Genomic DNA, 20,466 nt, shown 5'->3' on the forward strand with positions numbered 1-20,466 from the left:
CTACCAACAGTCCAGAATCCCAAGGTGGCCACTAGCCTGTATGTGCTAGAGGAAAGAAACACTGCTAGCAATTCTTTTCCTCACTCTCAATAATTTTATGTCCCTGTAGGACTTAAGATTACCTTAGTTTCTTCTGCATAGATCTCAATATTAAACCAGACACTACAATAATCTAGTATGAATTTCAGCATAATGCATATATAAAAAAATGTTGTGATCCAAAGGCTGTGTTAACAAAGTCATCCACTCTTTCATGACATGAAATATTACGCTTTCTGCACCTGGATAGGTTAATTTATATAAATAAATACAACATCACTTCACAAAATAATTGGCTTGTTTTTTCTTCACATCTTCCTACATAACCCTGAAATAAAAATACTTAGCTCATGTTACAAATACAAGAGCATGCTATTCACGGTTCACAGTTAATATTGAAAAGTAGCTATTTTACACAGCCCATTTCTAAAAGCATATTACATAAACGCTTCTCTAGGCCCTCTGTAAGATGGCTAGAGCTGGGCAATTTTAGTGAAAGCCAGGCAAAGAAATAATTGCTTTTATATAGACTATCACGGCAGATCAAAATTTTCACAGAAATCTATCAAAAGACAAAAATCTAATTGGCAAAGAAGAACATCTGGCTCTATAAAGACTAAACCCAAATGGATATTTTTAAGATTTTAACCTGTATTTTCAGAAAACTAAAGTAAAAGTATTCAAAACTTTTCTTATCGGGGAAAAAAATCTGGCATTTCTAGTAGCGTTATCTATTGACATGTAGGATATTCACAGGTGGATTACCTGTGAATTAGCCACTCAAGGCACTTCTGGGCTGGCTTAAGCATAAAGTAAGGGGACAGGTGAATCAGGAACAATGAAATATTCTTATTCAGCTGCTGATTTACTGCTTTAGACTGAACACTGCGTTCCAGGCCTTTGGACGTGGAACTAAACAAACTGGACTGGAACACTTCAAAGGAAGGATCAATCCCCATCAACTCTTCTAAGCCAGTGCATCCTGTGGAAAAAAATGGAAGAAGGCTTTAAATGCAACAGTTTTATTCACCATTCCTACCCACCTACCTCCTCACTGGCATAGCCAACTTCTTTGCTATACTGGTGTATGTCATCCTCGCTAGGCAAACCAAACCAAATCGTAAACAGGTCTAAGACCAAAACTTTTGCTATGCTTAAAAGTTTTCATTTCTTAACCGACGGAGAAAAAGAACATTAACAAATATCAGTAGTGCGCTCTTGCGGCAATGAAGGCCAGCAGCATCCTGGGCTGTACTAGCGAGAGCACAGCCAGGAGGCTGAGGGAGATGAACTGTCCCCTCCGTTTGTGAGACTGCATCTGGAGTACTGTGCACAATTTTGAGCTCATCGGTAGAAGAAAAACATTGACATATGGGTGTGAGTCCAGCACAGAAACACTAAGATGGACAGGGGACTGGAAAAAAATATAGAAGCAAAAGGAGGAACTGGGTTAGGTCATCCTGGAGAAGGGAGTCAAAAGGAAATCTTCCTGCTGTCTGCAACTACTTAATGGGATATGGTGTAGGTTATCAAGAAGATGGAGCCAGACTCTTCTCAGAGATGCAGAATGGAAGGATGGGAGGCAACAGATGCAAGCTGAACATAGGAAATTACAAGTCAATGTATGGATTGATTGTGGGTTTTTTTATAACACTGGGGTGGTCAAATATTGGCCCAGTATTGGGCCAATTAAACCTCCATTCTCCAACTCAGCTGAACACAGACCTGAGCTAACTAGCCCTGTGCTCAGTTGGGCTAGTACCAAACGACCTTCAGAGGTCCCTTCCAGCCAAAGTTATTCTATGATTTTATATGGACGAAGCAAGAAAAGGAACCTCTTTGAATAAATTAAAATATAATATCCCATGTACACCACTGGAGAACCATTGGAATTATTTATTTATTTTACACACACTTGTAAATATTAATGGCTAAGCACAAAGCAGACAACTTCAGTCGAAATAAAAAAACCAGGCAGCTGGCTGAAATATGTAAGAAATAAATTGTTATTATAGGCAGCAGTTCTGCAGTAACTATTTAAGAAACTAGAAAATACTTTGTGTTGCAAAGACATATATATCTATAATCTTGTTACTTAGAATCGATATATGATATCTATCTTTTTTTGTTTTAGATAACTTTCTTATTCAAGAAGTAAGGCATTCCTGTGTAAAGTTCTATACAAAAACAGAAAGAGATAAGCACAAAGGATTTGAAGTGTGCAAACACGGCAATGGCCTTTGCAGCTTTACATTATTTGTGGCCATAACGTCACCAAAAAGCAGGGTGTCAGCATGTTTTCATGAAATCACAGAATTCAAGTTGGAAGGGACCTTGGGAGATCTCTTGTCCAAGGCCCTGCCCAAAGCAGGGTTAGCCCTGAAATCAGACCAGGTTGCTCAGGGCATTATCCAGTTGGGGTTTTCAAAAGGATGGATAGCACAAGCACCCTGGACAACCTGCTCAACTGTCCTTATGGTGAAAAAGCTTTTCCTCATATCCACTTTGAATCTCTTTTGTTTTAACTTATGCCCACTGTCTCCCATCCTCCAGCCACGCACTCTGGACAGCCTGAGCCCTCTTCTTGAAACCTCCTCACAAGTACTGGTAGGCTGCTATTAGACCCCTCCAAGCCTTCTCTTCTCCAGACTGAATGAGACCAGAGACGTTCCTCCCACCAACCTCCTCTCAGAGAGCAAATTCCCCAGCCCCTGACCACCTTGGGGCCCCTGACTCTTCCCTTCGTGTGCCCAGAAATGTGCTCCAAAAGGACCCACGCCATGATTTTCCCGTGGACTGGAGCGATGCTGACTAGCCTGTAGTTTCCGCAATTATCCTTTTAGCCTTTTTATGAACGTGGGTCTGCCTTTCCCATTTATCTTTCTCCGGTTGTTTTTTGGGTAGGTAATTTTCAAAATCACTGGCATCTAACGAGCCAAACTCACCGATTGCAAAGAACGTGTCCCTGTCAATGCCAGCCGCTTCCTTACAACTGAACAGCAGTGACGCTACTTCGCTGCGGTTCAGGAGGCTGGGATCGTTCTGGGGAAGCGCCAGCCGCTTCAGCTGCTCCGCCAGAGACGTCATAGCTTCGCGCTTCGAGGAAAGGAGCCTCCAAAGAAACCTAACGAGAGAAAAGCTGCGGATAAAGCAGCTGCACAGAGAAATACCGTCTCTCTCCGGCCCCCCACCACCACCGCCACCGCCCCCGGTGCAGGCCCCGGTGCCAGCTGCCCCTCAGGGATGCACACACACGGGGGTGGGCCGGGCCCAGCCAAAACAGAGGAGAAGAGGGACAGCGGCAGGCGGGGACACGTCCCCCGGCCCCAGTCCCCGGTCCCCGATACCGACCTGGCTCCGCGCCGCTCTATGCCGGGCCCCACGTGGGCTGCGCGCGCCGCTAACCCGGAAGCAGCGGCTCCAGCGGAACGGGAAGTTCCCGCCTCCGCCAGGCAGAGAGACGCCCCTCCCTCACCGCGGCGCTGCGGGCATGCGCGCTACCGAGCACGCGCCACCTCGAGGCGGGAAGTGCTGGCTCGTGGCTGTCTCGCCGTGAGGGGGGGGTTGGCCGTTGCGGCCGGTTTCGCGCATCCTGGCGGGTGCCTCGGAGCTCAGCCTCCGTGTGGAGGCTTTGTGCGGGTGTGGGGCGGGGGTTGGCTTGTCCGCGTTGGGGAAGCGGCTGGTCCAGGCGACTAGTTGAGGTGTGAAGGCCCACAGTGCCGGTGGAGGGATAGAGAAGCCTCAGTGAGGTGTCTGTGACAGGGTGTGCTGCTGGCTTTGCGCTGAGCCCAGCAAGGCAACAGGCCAGGCTGTGGGTGGGGATCTACTCAGCAGGGTCAGCGTGTCTTAGTAGTAAGAGCATGTGCAACTGGAGTTGTTCCACCTTAGGATTTTTCCATATCCGGAGTACATGATGCTAGCAGAAGTGCAGGAATCCCATTAGCAAAAGGTCTTGAAAGCTACTGTAGTGTGTATGGGCTAGATCCTGGTTGCGGAACCACAGAACTACATAGGTTGGAAGAGTCCTCTAAAAGTCTCCTGATGTAGCCCCTGAGCAGGGCCAGGTTAGAGTGAGTTGCTCAGAGTTTTGTCCAGTTGTGTTTGGAGTATCTCCAAGGATGGAAATTCTACAGCTTCACTGAGCCTCTCATCCAAGGCTTGGTTACCCTCAGATTAAAAAGAAATTCCTAATATTAAAACCTGTGAAGTCTCCCACCAGTTTGCATTCAATTCTACAGGGTTCTGCACCTGGAAAGTGGTGCCCAAAGCCAGAAAGTGAATGTGGCTTGTGACAAACTGGGAGAAGCCTGGGAGAAAAAGAGAAATAAAACTGATTTCAGTTGATGTCAGCAGATGGACAAAATTATGCCAAGTAGAATAATTCCAGCACCAGATCTGTAAAATTATTTCCATATATTGTTGAGAAGCTGTATAGCTATGACAGAAATAACAAATTTGTTCACATAGTGAAGCTGCCGTATTTGGCAATCATTTAGCATAAAGTAGAAATAGAAAAAGCTGATAAAAGTTTAGGGTTGCAGAGAATTGTTTAAATGCTTAGTTTTATCCATTAGGAATATCCACTGATTTCAATAAGATTTTTTGCTTGTACTAAGTTAAACCTTTGTAGGAATGGGAGCAGAGAAATGAAGCTGGACGTCTGACTTTGTGTCTGATTATATTTGCTGGTGCCTTGTCAGAGAGCATGTATTAACTATATATGGTGTTACTTCTGATGTGGTATTATCTGGATGTAATGACAGCAATTGCTGAGCTGTTACGAGTTGCTACGCTGCAGTTGTAACAGTGTTAAGGTATATGGAGGATATTACTGATTTAATGGCATTGCTATTGTTTTTCCGATTGTGGAAACACTGAGATTCTTATCATCTAGCAAATGACCTGGCTAGGGGTGCTGCAAACCAAAAGGCCAATTTGTTGCTTTTTTCCACATTCCCTGTGGCTTCTGTGCATCTTTTTTCTGTTATGAAGCCTTCATGTGACCTTATTTTTAGCATAGTTTAAACCCGCATAAATATGCGTGTGTCCATGTCTAAAAATACCAAACATTAAAAAATGTAGTCTTTGCAAAGGGCAGAAAGCTGTTTCTGAAAAAGAAAACTAGTAATTTTTTTAGCAATGTGGTTCATTATTTGAATGCTCAAGCCAGAAAGATAAACTAGAAGTTGTAAATGCTGAAATGTGTTCAGGTTTTCCAGTACTCCTATCACACTCTTCTTTCCCATGGAGAGCTGCAAGACAGAGGTTTTATACCTTTGTGCTTTCTGTTCCATCCTTTTTTGCTTTCAGAATAAAGCTGGGATTCCCTTTGGAGGTTAATTGGAGGAACAGAGACACCTTCTGCAAAGAGAAAAATATTTGTTCTTCATTTAATTCTAAAAATGTGTTTCCTGGGAAAAATGTAAAAACAGAAAGTCTCTTAGGAGATATGCTTAGTTAGATTTGTAATTCCCCAGTGGTGAAGCTGAATATCACAGAGATTTGCTCCATGCTGGACTACAAGGAGATGCTTTTCTGAACTTAAATCCAAGGCTGTTTCAACCAGTCCCTTTAGCTTCTCAGTGCCTACATCATCACATAGCTAGTCTGTACGGGTGGAATAGTCATAGCCATACTACAGCTGAGATCACCTCTGCTGATGGCTGCTGTTAAACTGTGTTTGTTTCATAGATTAGATTGTCTGTTAAAAAATCTTGATGTCTTAGAATATAAATTTTCATATGCTAATTTTTATTTGGAAAGAAGAGATCTGTTTCAAGTGTTTTCTGTAAGGATATTCACTCAAAAGCATTAGTGTGTTTGAAAAGATTTGATTGAGAAATGCAAACACTATTAAACTTTCAATGTTCTTTATGTCTGGGTAATTTTGTGCTACTACTGGAGCAAATATAGTTGATGTCTTTATATAGATAAAGATCTAGTCTTTGTATTCCTTGAAACTCATCTCACCAGCTGTGCATATATAGAGCTATATCTACCTTGGTAAGTAATGCAACTCGGAAGGAGCAAATTTCTAGAATGAAGTGGTGCTGAGGAATGCTCCTCACACTGTGTGCATTTCAGAGGTTTTATGCAGACTAAGTCTTGTTCTGCTTTGTAGACCAAATTCTCATTAGGTGCACTCCCAGAACACTGGAACAGGTTGCCCAGAGAAGCTGTGGATGCCCCTTCCCTGGAAGTGTTCAAAGCCAGGTTGGATGGGGCTTTGGGCAACCTGGTCTAGTGGAGGGTATCCTGCCCATGGTTAGAGGGGTTGGAACAAGATGGTCTTTAAGGTCCCTTCCAATCCAAACCATTCCATGATTCTGTCATTCTGATTTGGTTTTATGTGTAGGCAAGAGATGGGGAGGAATTTCATTTAAAGAGGAAAAGAGAATCACTTCTGATAAAGGAGTGTTCAGTAGCATTCAATTGTAATATATCAAAATGAAGGTAAGGAATTGAGTACTACCTATACAATTTACTGTTTACATACAAAGTTAGAGAGTCTTTGTATTAAGTACTCTTAAGTAGTCTCGAAAGCTTATTAATTAATTTGCTAAGATGATGCTGCTTTTTCCTTCTTGCACCACCTCCTGTAATCTACTGAGCCACTATGATTGTGGATTGCTAAAACAGTTCTGAAGGAGATGGAAGAGAGCCACCTTCTGTGCCACTTCACCATCGCTTTCTAATAATCTTGGTATGTCCCTTGACATTTCCTATGCCATTTCCAATAGGGAATGTGGCAGTGTTTGACATCTAAAATACAATCTGATTGCAGCATAATGAAGTAATATTAAAACCTTTATAAGATATGCAAAGGAGACTGTAACTTCCTTAGAGTGTATCAAGTTCTTTAACTTTTTAAGCAGAAGTAGGTGTTAACAGATATGTGTGTTTAATGTGGGTATATGTATGCTGACCTGCAAACTGATCTGTGTTGTGGAGCAGTGGCTTGAACATCTTGTAAGCCAAGGTAATCTTATTGACAAGAAACGTATTTTGTTTTGTTATTGGTTGTAGGAGACATACCAAAATTTTGTAGTTTTGGAGGCTGTGCAGTTAAATCTGCTACTCTGAGCTAATCTGTGTCCTTTGTTCTTAATTTGTGTACATGTCTGCTCCCTATTGAAAATTTATCATTTATAAGAATTCATCTATGGTCTCTGAATTTATAGAGTTACTGTAATTATCAAGAAGAACAGTGCTTTATTGTGTACCTTAAGGCTGCAGTGATGTATTTTTCTCTATTTTCAGTTCTTTCTGCTCTCTGTGACAATGCAGCAGTCACTCATCACCTCTGGACATTATGAAATGATCAGACAGTGCAGTGTATACATTGATAAGGCATTGAGGCCATTATTCCCTTGGGTAAGCTTTTGTTAGAAGCAAAGAGATTGCAGCCATTGTGTCATGTAGCAATGCAAATACATACAATGAGAGACTTAAGATTTGTTTTCCCTTCCTCCCCTAAGGGCTTGATCTTTTTATGCTTACATTAGTGAAACTCAGGAGTAATTCTGATGCGGTCAGTGAAGTTGTGTGAGTGCGCAGCTGATGTAACTGGAGGCAGAAACAATCAAGCATAATTTGATTGTTGTTGAGGTTACAGAGAATTGCAGTTCTCATTGCTGGAACAGGGCTGAAGGGAGAAAAATTCTTCAGTTGAACTGAAGGGCTAGAAGAACCTTCCTTGCTAGGCAGTGTATCAAGCACATCACTGACTTACTGACCACTGTGGCAGGCAGTATCATATTTCCCTGGCTTTTCTTGGAAAATCTATTGCAGCTTCCTCCAGCCATAATTTCTCATGTGTAGCTGCATTCCAGAACTAATAATAAATAGAAACCCTCTGGATGGGTTGGTGGGAAGCTATTTTGGGGATTTTACTGTATTAAAGGCTTTCTGATATGGCAGTATAAACAGGGCTTTTCAATCAAAATTGTTGGAAGCTTTTAAATATATATTCTAGTTAAGGAGAAATAAACCCAAATAAAAACAACAAACTAGCTTCAGCTAGGCACATGCAGAGAAAGCATTGGCTTGAAAAGGGTAGGCAATAGTCGTATTTGTAATTCCATTTGTATCCACTTGAAGTAGGTCTAGTTTGTCCCAAAAGCATCAGGGAGAGTAAGGAAGACAAATGGAGACGGTGAAAAATGGAAGAAAAAAGCAGTCCTTTCAGTGCTAAGCTACCTGATGAATTGTGATTTTTTTGTTTATTGTGTAAAAAGTCAACTAGAAAGTTGGATTTTAATGACTGCACAATTGTTGAAATGAAAAATAGGAAAATGTCTCTCATAATTGCTGTGATTGTGATAGTCCTTTGTTATGATTTGATATTTATTAGGTTGGGAAATATGATACTGTGTGTATATGTTAGTCGTTTATTGTTATGAAAAGATACCTGTGCCAGACTATCTACTGAGAGAGTAGATGTCATAGATCTACTGTGTGGTAGTCGTGAGTCATATTGTTTAATGCATTGGGAGAACTTGGTAATCAGAGTGTAGCAACGTGGCCATTAGGGACTTGGATGTAATAAGCAATAAGGAGAGTGCTGTGTGCTAGACATGTCTCATCTTTCATAGCAGGGCTGTAAACAGTAAAAGAGACAATAAGCTGAAGGATGGGGAGGGGAAAAAAGTGATCAATAAGGAATATGCTTAACACAGCATGCTTTTCTTACTGCAGCATACCGTCTTGCTGTCACCTCCCTCAACTGCCTGTTATTCAAGCAACTGACAGGCATGGGAATAGCAGTAGATCTCATATGGTGCAACTGCCCATTCCTGACCTGCAGCTGTTCAAAATTGTATTTGTTTGTCAGCCAGCCATTTGCTGGTTTGGGTTTTTGGGTTTTTTTTTGTTATTTTTTTTTAATGCTGAGATGAATCACAGCTCTTTCCCTGAAGGAGAAATAGTGTCATTCCTATTCGGATGCACTAAATACAAATTCCAGGCTGGCCATTGAAGCCAGTGCTGCTTTCATTACTTCATTTCCTTAGTCACTGCCAGTTCATGGGCCTTTTCCATACCTGGTGAATACATGGTTTGAACTAGAATGAGCTCACTACTTTTATATGATGATGGCTGAAAACAGTATGATCCCTATTCAGTATCAGAGAGGAGAAAATATTTCTGCCAGTTTTGCTGGTCAGTTATATTCAGTTACATATTTTTATTTATCCACTTTCTAAAGTTTGTTTATTTTACTTTTTTTTCTAGGAATGAGTTATGCATTCATGTAATGCCTAGCACAGTGGCACTGTGAACACTGGGAACAACTGAACATTTTTTAATGTATGCATATACACATATATATGAGAGAGATATTAATACTATAATATTTTTAAAAGTATTAGAGAGTGCATTTCTGTGATACTGAATTATACAAAATATCTGCAATCGTAAAAAAAAAAACCCAAACCCAAAACTTTTCCCTGCATTTCAGTGCAGCTTTAAAAAATGTTTGGCTTTTGTATTTGCTTTCATTGTTCGTTGGAAACTGTTCATGCTGTTATGTATCTCGGGAATTCTTGGGGAAAAAACCTGTTATTAGAAGAAATAGTGTGTTTGATTTAGGTGGCAAGGGCATGTAACTGAGTTTTACTGATAAGCCTACATCTCCATATTTGCTGATGTACTAGAAGTGCCACGTTTTCAGTTAAAATACTGGCCCTGCTGTCTTGAGATGATGTAAAGACTCTGTGCTGCCCTTCATAAGATAGTCTTGACAACTGGAAATGTTCTTGATAACAGCTAATAACTCTTACTGACAAAAGCACATGTCAATGTTTTCTCCAGTGCATTTCTTACTCTCTGTCATTCTGCATGCATTGTGTATGCCAGTGACCTAAGTGAGTTCTCTGCAGAGAAACTACTTGAGAGAGGCTTAAGAGGCCCAGTGATATCAGAGGCAATTCCTTGGACACACTGAGAGGAGGGTGCTATTTCTGCAGACGGCTTGACAGGCACTTAGTATAGTGGGTAGGAAGGCAACCTTGCCTTGAACATGTTGTGAAGGGGAGTGTGTGGCGCTAAGAATCAGGTGATTCTGCCACTGATGCTGATACACCTCTTTTAAATAAGCCTGGCGGCCAGAGACAAAGTTCCTGCTGCAATGCTCTCAAATACTGCAGAGGAAGGTTACGCTTCAAAATCTTTCTTGCTTTACTTGTGCTAGGACCCATTTGGTTTGCAATACCTGCTGATTCATAACAGTATGATGTATGGGCCTTGGTTTAGTCAGTAGAGGGGCAACAAAACATTATAAACAATTTGTGACTAATTTAATCTTTAAGATGTGCCTTGTCTATCTGTGTCACTGTAACACATTTGAAGACTCTTTTGTGTGAACCTACAACAGACAGATCTGAGATGTAAAACATTATGTTCTTTCTTGAGCAGAAGCTGTGGGGGTTATGTAACTGTTAGGCTGCACTGGCAACCTTTATTGCTTTCCTTAACATTTTGTAGGAACTGTCTTCCAATTCAGAACTCATTTATAATTACTTAATTTATAATGTATTTATAATTAATTGTAGAGCAGATATCTTAAAAGAACATAAAGATCACAAGTCAATTAGTGGTGGACTGTGCCAGAGTTTTCTAAACAGTGTTAATTCAGCTGCTTGTATGTATGACAATGCAGAATTTAATTGTGTAGTCACAGACTACTTTTTCTCCTGAAATCCTGCTTTGTTCAGTGCATTGCATAAGCAGTGCTCTACAGCATTATAATTTCTTTTTTTTATTCAATGAAGGTCTGTTGCACTCAGCTGAAGCATATTCACAAATACAAAATTTATGATTTTCAGCTCTGGTCATCACAGTATTTTGTACTTATCTTCAAGTATTTGAAATCTGTTGGGTATTTGATTTTCACATACTTCCTTATGCTTTACAGCATTAGTACTATTCCTGATCTACAGAAAGAAAACTGAAGCACATTCTCCAAACTGCCCATACTTCCATTTCCCCATCCAGTGGATAGTTTTAGGATAACGAATGCTAGTGCTGTGGAATTTGTCTTTTTCCTGAAGTGCTTTACAGGGTACAATTACTTACTGTCTTTTTGCCCACTGAGTAGGCCTGGTGGTTTGAACCTTTAGGCCCAGCAGAATCCTATATTTGGCTGATATTTTCATCATGCATTGTTTTACACATTCTCTTCTGCAATTGAAAGTGCAGTCTATGACTCTCCTAACTTCCACCACTGGTACTTTAACAGCAAAAAATCAGGCCCTACAAATTTAGAGCCTGATCGGCCTAATTTTCCCTAGGTCATCTGTGTGCCAGGGTTACCTTTGAAAGAGATACCAGGGGGATTGCTGAGCCATTGGGAACAAATGAAAAAGTGCCTTAGTGTTCTAGAAGTGTGTTCATAACTGAATAGTCTCTCCTAGAGAAGTCCAAGATATTTGTGAATCCATGCATTTGAACTGCAAAATAAGCTCTCTGCTGGATGCTTTTATCATTGGAAAAGAGGCCAGAGGAAGATGTGTTCAGATATCTCAAATAAAAAAAGAATTCTGGAGTTTGCTGTAAATACATGTGGAGCCTTACAACTTACAAGGGTAGGCTCACCGTTGTCCTAGTTGCTGACTCTACCTCCAGTAGCTATTGTCCATATGAATTGGAAAAATACCTAGAACAGCATCTGGCTTGAAAAAAACCCCCAAAACCTCTTGAATTTGGTTATTATGAAATTTTGGAAGATTACAGGTATTCCAGATTTAACTGTGGGACACAAAAGAGATCTAGACATTAGCACAACTCCTCTGCATTTATCCTATAGACAAACTGGTTTTGAAGTGAAGAAACATGCAAATACTCTCCTCTCCTCCTTTACTTATGCTGAACTGGATTTATGCAGGGAGAGAAGTGAGCCAATTAAGAAACAAAAGACTTGTCCACATTCAGAGGGATTGAGAATATACAAGAGCCTTCACCATGAGCAGATTATTGCTGGTAGATCTTAAGAGCAACCAGTCTTGTATCAGGAAGTATGTTGTGCAAAATCAATACCCATTGCTCCTGAGATGAGAATTTGGCCAAAGTCAGTCAGAGAGATTATAGTTGGAAAGGGAACACTTGTCTTCAAGACAGGAATTGGAAAATACAGGCCTTGCTGCTTTCATGTCAGGCATGGCAGGAACATTGCTCATTTTCTCAGTGCTGACTCTTAACACAGCTGAGTGTCAGAGTGAAGCTTTGTTGGACAGGATGTAAGGACAACAGTTCTGGAAAAGGAAAACTTGTACTATACATGTTTCCAAAAGAACATGTTATCCCTGTTTGGCAGTAATTCAGATTGTGCCTAACACTGCCTTATACAGGGATGATTTTGCCCCTTTTACTAATCTTTGTATTGCTCCTGTGGAATGAATAACAAGTAGCTAGTTCATTTTTACAGACTGGCAATTCGTTCAGCCAGGTTGCTTTCTTGAGTGTGTAACTTTAATTTCATTGATGTTAGTGAAATTACATTGGTGTATCTGGACAAAGAAATGAAGGCATTGAGACTGCAACTTGTCTAAGGTCATTCAGTCAATCTGTACAAATGCTGAGTTTAGAACACAGCAGTGTCTGATATCCAGTGCCCATATCCTGTGCCCATAATCTCTACCTCATACCTCAGTGATTTAAAACCTGCTAGGTCTCATCTGTGCCCGTTAGATAATTATTGTCTGGAAACTCTGACTTAGTTGATGGTGTTTGTTTCTAGATAAATAAAGGCATGTTGTCTATGCATTCCTTATCTCACACACACACATCTCTGTTGCTTTTTCTCAGTGTGACCAAAACTATTGCTAAATAATATTGTGCTTTTTTAGACAAATATTCTCTGGTAAATCAGTTACGGGTCACAGGCTGGCTCACTAAGGGATTTTTTTAACTGGTAGTATTCATGAAGTACAAGTTGCATAGTCAGTTGCAGGCTTTCGCATTGCCCTAGTTGCACAGTTTCTTCCTTGCTTAGTATATTTGTGTGATAAGGCTAAGCCAACGTAAAACAGGAACGCAGCCAGGATTTTGAGAACACGTGATGGTGTGAAGGTTTCTTTGGAAGGTTTGTAATAGGCCATGCCATACCCCTAGTCCTGCCGCTTACACTCTCATCACTGAACCATTTTTAAAATCCTGGATCTGTCTCACCATTTTTTCCGATCTTATGCCAGCACTATTTGTAGTTTCCCCACCTGTTACCGTGTGTATTATGTTGTAACTGTCTGAATATTGCTCTACAGCTTCAGGCTGCTAACAGACTGACTGCAATGTTGTATATAAATTGCCATATACATTTCCCAGTTTTTCCTTTGATGTCACATTTCTAATCTCCAAAGCATCTATTGAAACTTCTGATATTATTTAGTTCTTGATCTAATCTGTCTTTATGAGTTGCATCTACCCAGACAAGAACCATTAAATAAAAAAGGCACCCTCAAGAGGCTAGCTCAAGGGATAAGACAGTTCAGGTATTGTGGTTTCTTCTGAAATATTTAATAGAAATATGTCAGCATGTGAGGTCTGAGAGCTTTTCTCATTCATGTAAGTTATGAGCTTGTGTAGTGCTGGTTGGCAGTTGCCATCACTTGTGGGTTTGCCCTCTGCTACATTACATCTTTCAGCACTCACATTGCAGTTTGTGATTGTTATTATGTATTACAGTACTGCCTAGCGATACTGTGGCAGAGACCAGATGTTGAATGTTTCCTACTAATATCTGCCTTGAAGTGTCTCTGAGAACCAGGACCATCTGCTGTGCAGGCTACAAGGCTGCAAGTGTGGCCCTGCAAACAGTAGGGACATCCTCTCCAGAGTATAAGGGACCCTGAATGCCTGAGCAAGTCTGACATAGTAGAATAATGCTAGGCATTTTTCGGTGCAGGCTATACACAAACCTGAGAGACAGGTTCACCTGGAGGTGAAGGGTGTATGGTAGGTAAAGCACACTGTAATCATAATTGTTCTGTAGGCTCATCAGGACTTTTAGACAGAAAAGGCCTTTGCTCCAGAGAATTTGTGTTCTAGGTGGAAATTAAGGATCAAAGGAAGCATTGCTGACGCTATTTTAGAGACGGAAGAGTGCAGCACAACAGGCTTGTTTCTTTCAGTGAGCATAGTCTAATGGGCCAACACTTAGCTTTTTTGGAAAATTTTATCTGAATTGACTAGGTCAAGGTCACACAGGGCATCTTAAGTTGGTGTTTCAGCCCCGTGATTTTCCTTCCACACAAAGGGTCGGCAAAAGCCAGTGATCTCAGTGCAGTCAGCATTTTCTCCATACTCCTGAAGCCCAAGCTATGCTTTGGTAGTATTTGCCTGTCCTATAAATGTTCCTTGCTACGCTTCATCCATGGCTGAATTTCAGGGACAGAGTAAGCCGCCTCTATATATAGCTGATGAAACACTTTAGGATCTTCTGACAATGTCAGTTGTTACTATGAAGCCAGCAATGCATTTTTTCAGCTCTTTCTCCATTTTGATTTCCAAACCTGTCATTTGAAATAGTATACTTTAAAAAAAGAAATTATTATAATGTATACTTAGCTTCTGTGTAGTTAATATCACCACGCATGAGTAGGATGGGGATTTTTCAGTGTCAAATTTGTGCCTCTTGGTGCTAGGTGTGGGAGGGCTAATATGCTCAGTGTCCATGGTGCTTTTCCTTAGCTCAGACAAAATCAGAATTTTGGTTCCCACATGTATACTTCTCTGCTCTCTTTCTGCCTTCCTTCTGTATATGTTCATTTTGGGAATATGAAGCAAGATTAAGGTTTATTCATATTATCTTTACATATTGAATTTAATCAGTTGTTTTTCCTTAACTTAGAAAATAGTATGTTTCTTACATTGAAGAAGGTGGGTTGTGTTTATCGTATTGGGAAAAAAAAGGGTTATTTCTCCCTAACTCTAATAAAAAACAAATAAATTTGATAACACCCCCCACCTTTCTCCTTAGCTTTGTTCAGGAAATATATGCATAATTTTTAACAGAATCCAACGTTTTGGTCCAATCTAAATTATCAATGTCTTTTTTAAATAATTCAAATTTTTGTTGGTTAAGCTTTAAACCAGTGGATATTTGCTACAAGCAAAAGTTCATTTTAAGCGACAGTTGTGACATATTTTGAAAGTAAAAGGGCTTTGTGATCCCTCTTTTAAGATTCTGTTAACAGTTTACACAAGAGAACGATCATTTTGAATTTATTTTATCTTTCATTGACTTCTTGAGAAACCATCCTACTGTTCTTTTTCACAAAGAAACAGGCTATACCTATGGAAAGATAATTGCTTAAAGACTCACTGACTTATTGAGCTCCTGTAAGGTTCTTGATCTTCCTGTGGCCTTTCTGAGACAGTTTTGGCAGACGTGAACTGTTGTGTTCCTACAGAGAAATGTTACAGCTGAAAACTAATGGTGATCATTTTCACATCAGTTGATTGTTTCACAGGCGATTATTTAAGTAGAGAAATCTGGCTAATTTCTTATTCTAAATCTCACTAAGTTCAAATAGATGAATGATGTGGGGAAACATTGTTGCAGTGTTCAGCATTTTTGAAGTTTTATTAAAAAGTTGGGGGTTTATTCTCATTCTAAGATTTTGTGAGAGGGAAGAATAAGCAGCAGGTTGAAGGGAATGAAACTCTGATGAACAGTGAAAATATGGAGCAGTGAGTTCTTGAGAGAATGATATGATGGCTTTTGGGGAGCAAATGGATGTTAAATATAAACTGTGTGAAACAATTTCCATTTCATTAAAAAATTGTAAAGGTTGACACGGGAGGTGAAAACTGTGCTTCCTTTAGTTAGAAAAGCCCTTTGATTCTCAAGGAGCTTAATGCAAATCGTGCCAGGAGGCTTTTGCATAGGTGGTATTAGATTCAAAGATCCTTCATAAGTTGGAACTGTGATAAGAAATACTGAGTGAGTTCACCCACAGACCTGCTGCTCCTGTTAGGAAAGTTCTGACCTTCTTGATGCTCCTCATACATGGGCAATTATATCTTGTTGCCACAGTGTTCCCCTGAGGTAAAGGTATTCTTCTAGCATTTATTCTTACTAGCATTTATGTTAGCATGTACTACAACTGCACACCTTTTGCCAAACAAAAGGTGAAAATTTTTGACAATTCAGCTCTGCCATCTCCATTTCTAATCTCCCTGTGCCACCTTATTTCTTCTAATCTGTTTGGCAATCATGAGTATTCTTTTTGTCTCATCACATTATAAGCAATCTGTGTCATTTCTACCTCAGATATACCTGCTCGCTCTCAGGTATCTTGCCATTCCCTATCTATGTGGTTCACTGTGTTTCTTCCTGTTTCTCTACTTGGGACTTTTGTCCTTTCTTTCCTGCTCAGCTTGCTTATTTCTGTTTTGATTTGATTTACTTTCTCCTTAGGCACACATAGTTTGTAGCTGTGCAACTCTGCCAGCTTTAGTGAGGATCGTCCTAACTTACCTCTGATGTGGGAATAAGCTGATTGAAGCACACTGCTTTATTCATACTACTCTTCCAGGCACAGCTTGCTTTTTCTCTAGGTGAGCTGGAAGAGGCAGCTCCCTTTCCACTTCAAGTTTGGCGTCAGAGTTCCATTTTGGCTCTCTTTCCACTATGGACCTCCATTCATATGCTTCTTGTTACCATCTGCACAGTTCGTTTATAAAATTAAATTAAAGTAGTAAACAAAATACCAGATACTCCTCCTAAAGCTCCATCTATAAATATCTCCCCTGCCTACTCATGCTGTCTGATTAAGGGGCAGTAAGCAGTTATTTAGAGAACCTAAAACAGGTCAGATTCCATCAAGATAGGCAGGGTTTTTTTTAAATTAGGATGGCTCCTGTTTCACAGGTAAAAAGCCCAGCTCTCAAAATGCACACTGGCAAAGTTGAAGCCCCCTATTTTGACTTTTTCAGAATTAAAAAATTAGGGTTTTAATTCTGAAATATTTTTCTCATCCAAAATGAACTAACATATCCTACCCAAAGTAGATTTTGAAATACCCTTATAGAAAAATGTGGCTTTATTCATATTTGGAACTAACTTGAATTTTTATCTCTTAGTCTAGCTAAGAGATGCTATGGTTCTAGCTGTTGGTTCCTGGGAACAATGGTGACATTTTTATTTGTTTTGTTATGAAAGTACTAAGTTTACCTGTGTTCCAAGGAAACATGAAAAAATGAACAGTACCTTTGCAGCAGTGGCTAGCTATGTTTTGGGCAAATCCAGTTATTTCATGAAAAAAAATTAATAATCTTCTTGCAGAATTCTAGAAAATCTGGGTAGATTTCCCTTTGATTTCCAGAAGTCTAGGCATGGATCTGACTCCAGTCTTCATCCACAATGTGATCGGATTCTCTTTGTCATCATAATGCCTCAGTTTTTATTTCATGACACAGGCACTCTGGCACGTGTTGTGGATTGAGGGCCAACAAATAAAATGTGGCTTTTAACTAGTACCTCCCTTTATGAAGCCATCAGTACCTGTAAGGCTCACCTATACTGTGCAGTGGGAGTGGTGCGGGACCGTCTGACTTCATCCACGTAGATCCCTGGACAAGGCAGTGCCGAGGAAAGGCATGAAGCTGGTTGCAATGGCTCACCTCTAGTGAGGTAGCGCGTAAAAGGTCACAGGTCTCGTCAGTGTAGGAGAGCTCTTTGCGCAGGAGACAGCCCTGTCTCAGAGCATTTACAGCTTTACATGTATACTTCTGGGACTTTTCTGACTTCTTCCTCCTTTTCCTCTAGAATCTTCTCCTATGCTGTGTATAGTGAATGAGGAGAAATGGTTTACTGACTTCAAAGGCTTAAATAGTCATTTAGGTGATTGAAATTGAACATGTATCACAAACCACAGATGACTACCCAGCTATAAAAATAAACCACATAAATTACACCAGCATACACATAATGTGTATGTACATTAAATATTTTGGTTTGTAATTGCTATTTGATATTGTCTGAGAGTATCCTAAGAGAATGCTCATCTGCACTTGAACAAAAATGTCTAGGCATAGCGTTCGTTAACATTTGCTTCATTACATAGCTGGAAATGTAGCAACCTTGAGAATATTTGCATTGAGCAATTGAAAAGCATGTGGTTCTGACTCTGCTGCTTAGAGTTGGAATTTGATTCTTAGACGTTATTTTGGAAGTTCAGCTGGCTTTGATTGCATGAAACATGTTGCTATCCTCTTCTGAATTCCAATTTACAACCTTAGTGCTGCATTTATGAAGTTTTTCTGAGCTGATGGGTAGGTATTAGCTGTGCGTGTATGCATGTTCTTCTAAATCGTCTAGACTTATGGGATAGAAGGCGACTTGACAGAAAGCATGGCTTTAGTTAGCATTATGAAGTGGAGGACATATGCTGTCTAGCTGTTAATTATTCTGGTTATTCGTTCACATTTGCTGAGACCTATGATTGCCTTTACTGAACATCGTTCTCCCTTATGTCTGACTTCATTTTTTATGGCTTCCAAAAGCTCAGCTTTGGTGAGCATTTTTTTTTTGGTAAGTAAAGTTCAAATTGTATCTAGTGTGGACCCTGCTGGAGAGGATGACCTTGGATGATGATAGGTGCTGGCATTAATGACAGGCTACATGAAGAACATAGTAAACTTGCTAATTCCCAGAAGAAACATTGTTGCCAGGGCAACAGAAATGATATGACACAGGAGATACAGGAAATGCTTGCCAGAATGCTTGATCTCCGTGCTGATTTTACCGTGTGGAAAGCACGGGTAAATGGTTCCTGTCACACGTTTATAAAGTTATTGGTGCCTGCTTTTGGGACGTACTGAGAATGTTTCCTGGACAAAAGAGATATATGTTGTTTTTCTAGGTTGTGCTTCCATACTTCCTGATTTAACTCCAGACCTGATCTCCACTGCAAATTGTTTCATCTCTTGGCAGATTTCAGACTAATGATAAACAACATCAAACTCCATCAGCAAATCATAGATAGGTCTTGAGAAGTAGAAATACATGTTAGTAAAAAACCCAAACAAGACAGGTATTTTATCGAATTGGAAAGAAAGACAGAGGAGCAGGCAGTAATTTTTGGCCAGAGCGCTTACGGGAGGCGAGTTCGCCGGGTCAGCCTTCCCCTCAGCAGACAGTCTCGCTGCCCTGCACAGAAGCAGCGCAGCGGCGGGCGCGGTGCTCCTGTCCCGCTCTGCCCCGCCCGCGGGGGTGGCAGCACCGGCCCGACTGAGGGCGCCTCGCCGCCTGCGGCCGCCGCCGGGAACGGGGCTGGAGCCGCCGCCGCGCCACGTGACAGCCCGGCGGGGATAATAAGCCGCAGCAATGAGCCGCCCTGGGCTTCTCCGGAGGGTCAGCCGCAGGGACCTGCAGCAGCAGCGAGAGAGAAAGGGAAGGAGGGCAGGAGAGAGAGAGAGAGAGAGGAAAGGAAAGGAAGGTCACCAAAGGTCAGCACCTACCTGACAGTTTCAGCCTCTGCCCTCGGCAAGAATCATCGATATTCACTCCCTGTCACCTTGCAAAAAGAAAAAAAAGAAAAAAGACACTGCTACCTACAACTCATCAGCAAGTAAACTAAGCTTAAAAAAATATTTAAAAGTCACAGCAGCTGAAGCTGACCCTCAGGTAGCATGAATAGCATGAACCAGATAGAAACAAACATGCAGTACACCTACAACTATGAAGAAGATGAGTACATGACCCAAGAAGAAGAATGGGACAGGGACCTGCTCCTGGACCCAGCATGGGAGAAACAGCAAAGGAAGGTTGGGAAATAAAGTAATGTGTGTCTGTATGTGTGCTTCTGTGTGGAATGATGTCCTGTCTTTGCAGTGCTGCATCTGGAATTCCCAGGGCTATGCAGTAAGGGGTTCTAATTTTGTAAGAGAATATATTTTGCATCATATGAAGCATATGTATATAAAATATATATTAACTGTGCCATATTTTGAAGATAAAGCATTCACTTGACTCTTAAGTGAAACCTATATAATAGGAAACTAATTTATGATAGTCAGGAGTTTGTGGGTTTTGGGGTTTTTTTATATTGCACTGGAAATACTCTGTCAGTACCTCTATATATTAGTAGTTGATAAAGATTTCAGTAATTTTTTAGCTTCAATTCCTGGATCTTCCTTTTGGAAAGCAGACTCTGAATTGATATTTGTGCCTGATTGCTTTTCAAAAACAATAAATTACAATTATGAACAGGGAGATGAATGAGATTGTTCAAAATTGGTGTGCAAAAAAGTTTGCAATATTTCTGAGAACAGACTTTGAAATTGTGATTTTGCAAGTCAGCTCTTATTAGAATTTACTCTTAATTCTGACTGAATGATCTGACAAGGAAAATATTGCTTAGAAATATATCCAGGCTAGATTTGGAAAACTATATTTCATGATTAGGTTCCCACATGCCAATTCACTGT

The 20,466-nt window shown here is 40.6% G+C and overlaps 2 protein-coding genes across 3 annotated transcripts in view; one reads left to right on the forward strand and one right to left on the reverse strand.

The window, feature by feature from the left end:
- Positions 1 to 3,491, reverse strand: part of HEATR1 (HEAT repeat containing 1) — a 37,571-nt gene extending 34,080 nt beyond the window's left edge. Inside the window, exons 1-3 of one of the 2 annotated variants that reach the window (XM_054819233.1) lie at positions 3,391 to 3,491; positions 2,985 to 3,163; positions 805 to 1,021 (exon numbers count right to left, since the gene is read on the reverse strand). In XM_054819233.1, the coding sequence (XP_054675208.1) occupies positions 805 to 1,021; positions 2,985 to 3,126 (359 nt within the window). In that variant the 5' untranslated portion in view covers positions 3,127 to 3,163; positions 3,391 to 3,491. Of the gene's footprint in view, positions 1 to 804; positions 1,022 to 2,984; positions 3,164 to 3,390 lie in introns of those variants that run through there. The other variant, XM_054819235.1, reaches the window with a different exon arrangement.
- Positions 3,492 to 19,371: 15,880 nt separating this feature from the next.
- Positions 19,372 to 20,466, forward strand: part of ACTN2 (actinin alpha 2) — a 73,053-nt gene continuing 71,958 nt past the window's right edge. Inside the window, exon 1 of the mRNA XM_054820583.1 lies at positions 19,372 to 19,803. Within this exon, the coding sequence (XP_054676558.1) occupies positions 19,669 to 19,803 (135 nt within the window). The 5' untranslated portion in view covers positions 19,372 to 19,668. The remainder of the gene's footprint in view (positions 19,804 to 20,466) is intronic.

The sequence above is a fragment of the Grus americana genome, chromosome 3, assembly GCF_028858705.1.
Source record: "Grus americana isolate bGruAme1 chromosome 3, bGruAme1.mat, whole genome shotgun sequence".
Lineage (NCBI taxonomy): Eukaryota > Metazoa > Chordata > Aves > Gruiformes > Gruidae > Grus > Grus americana.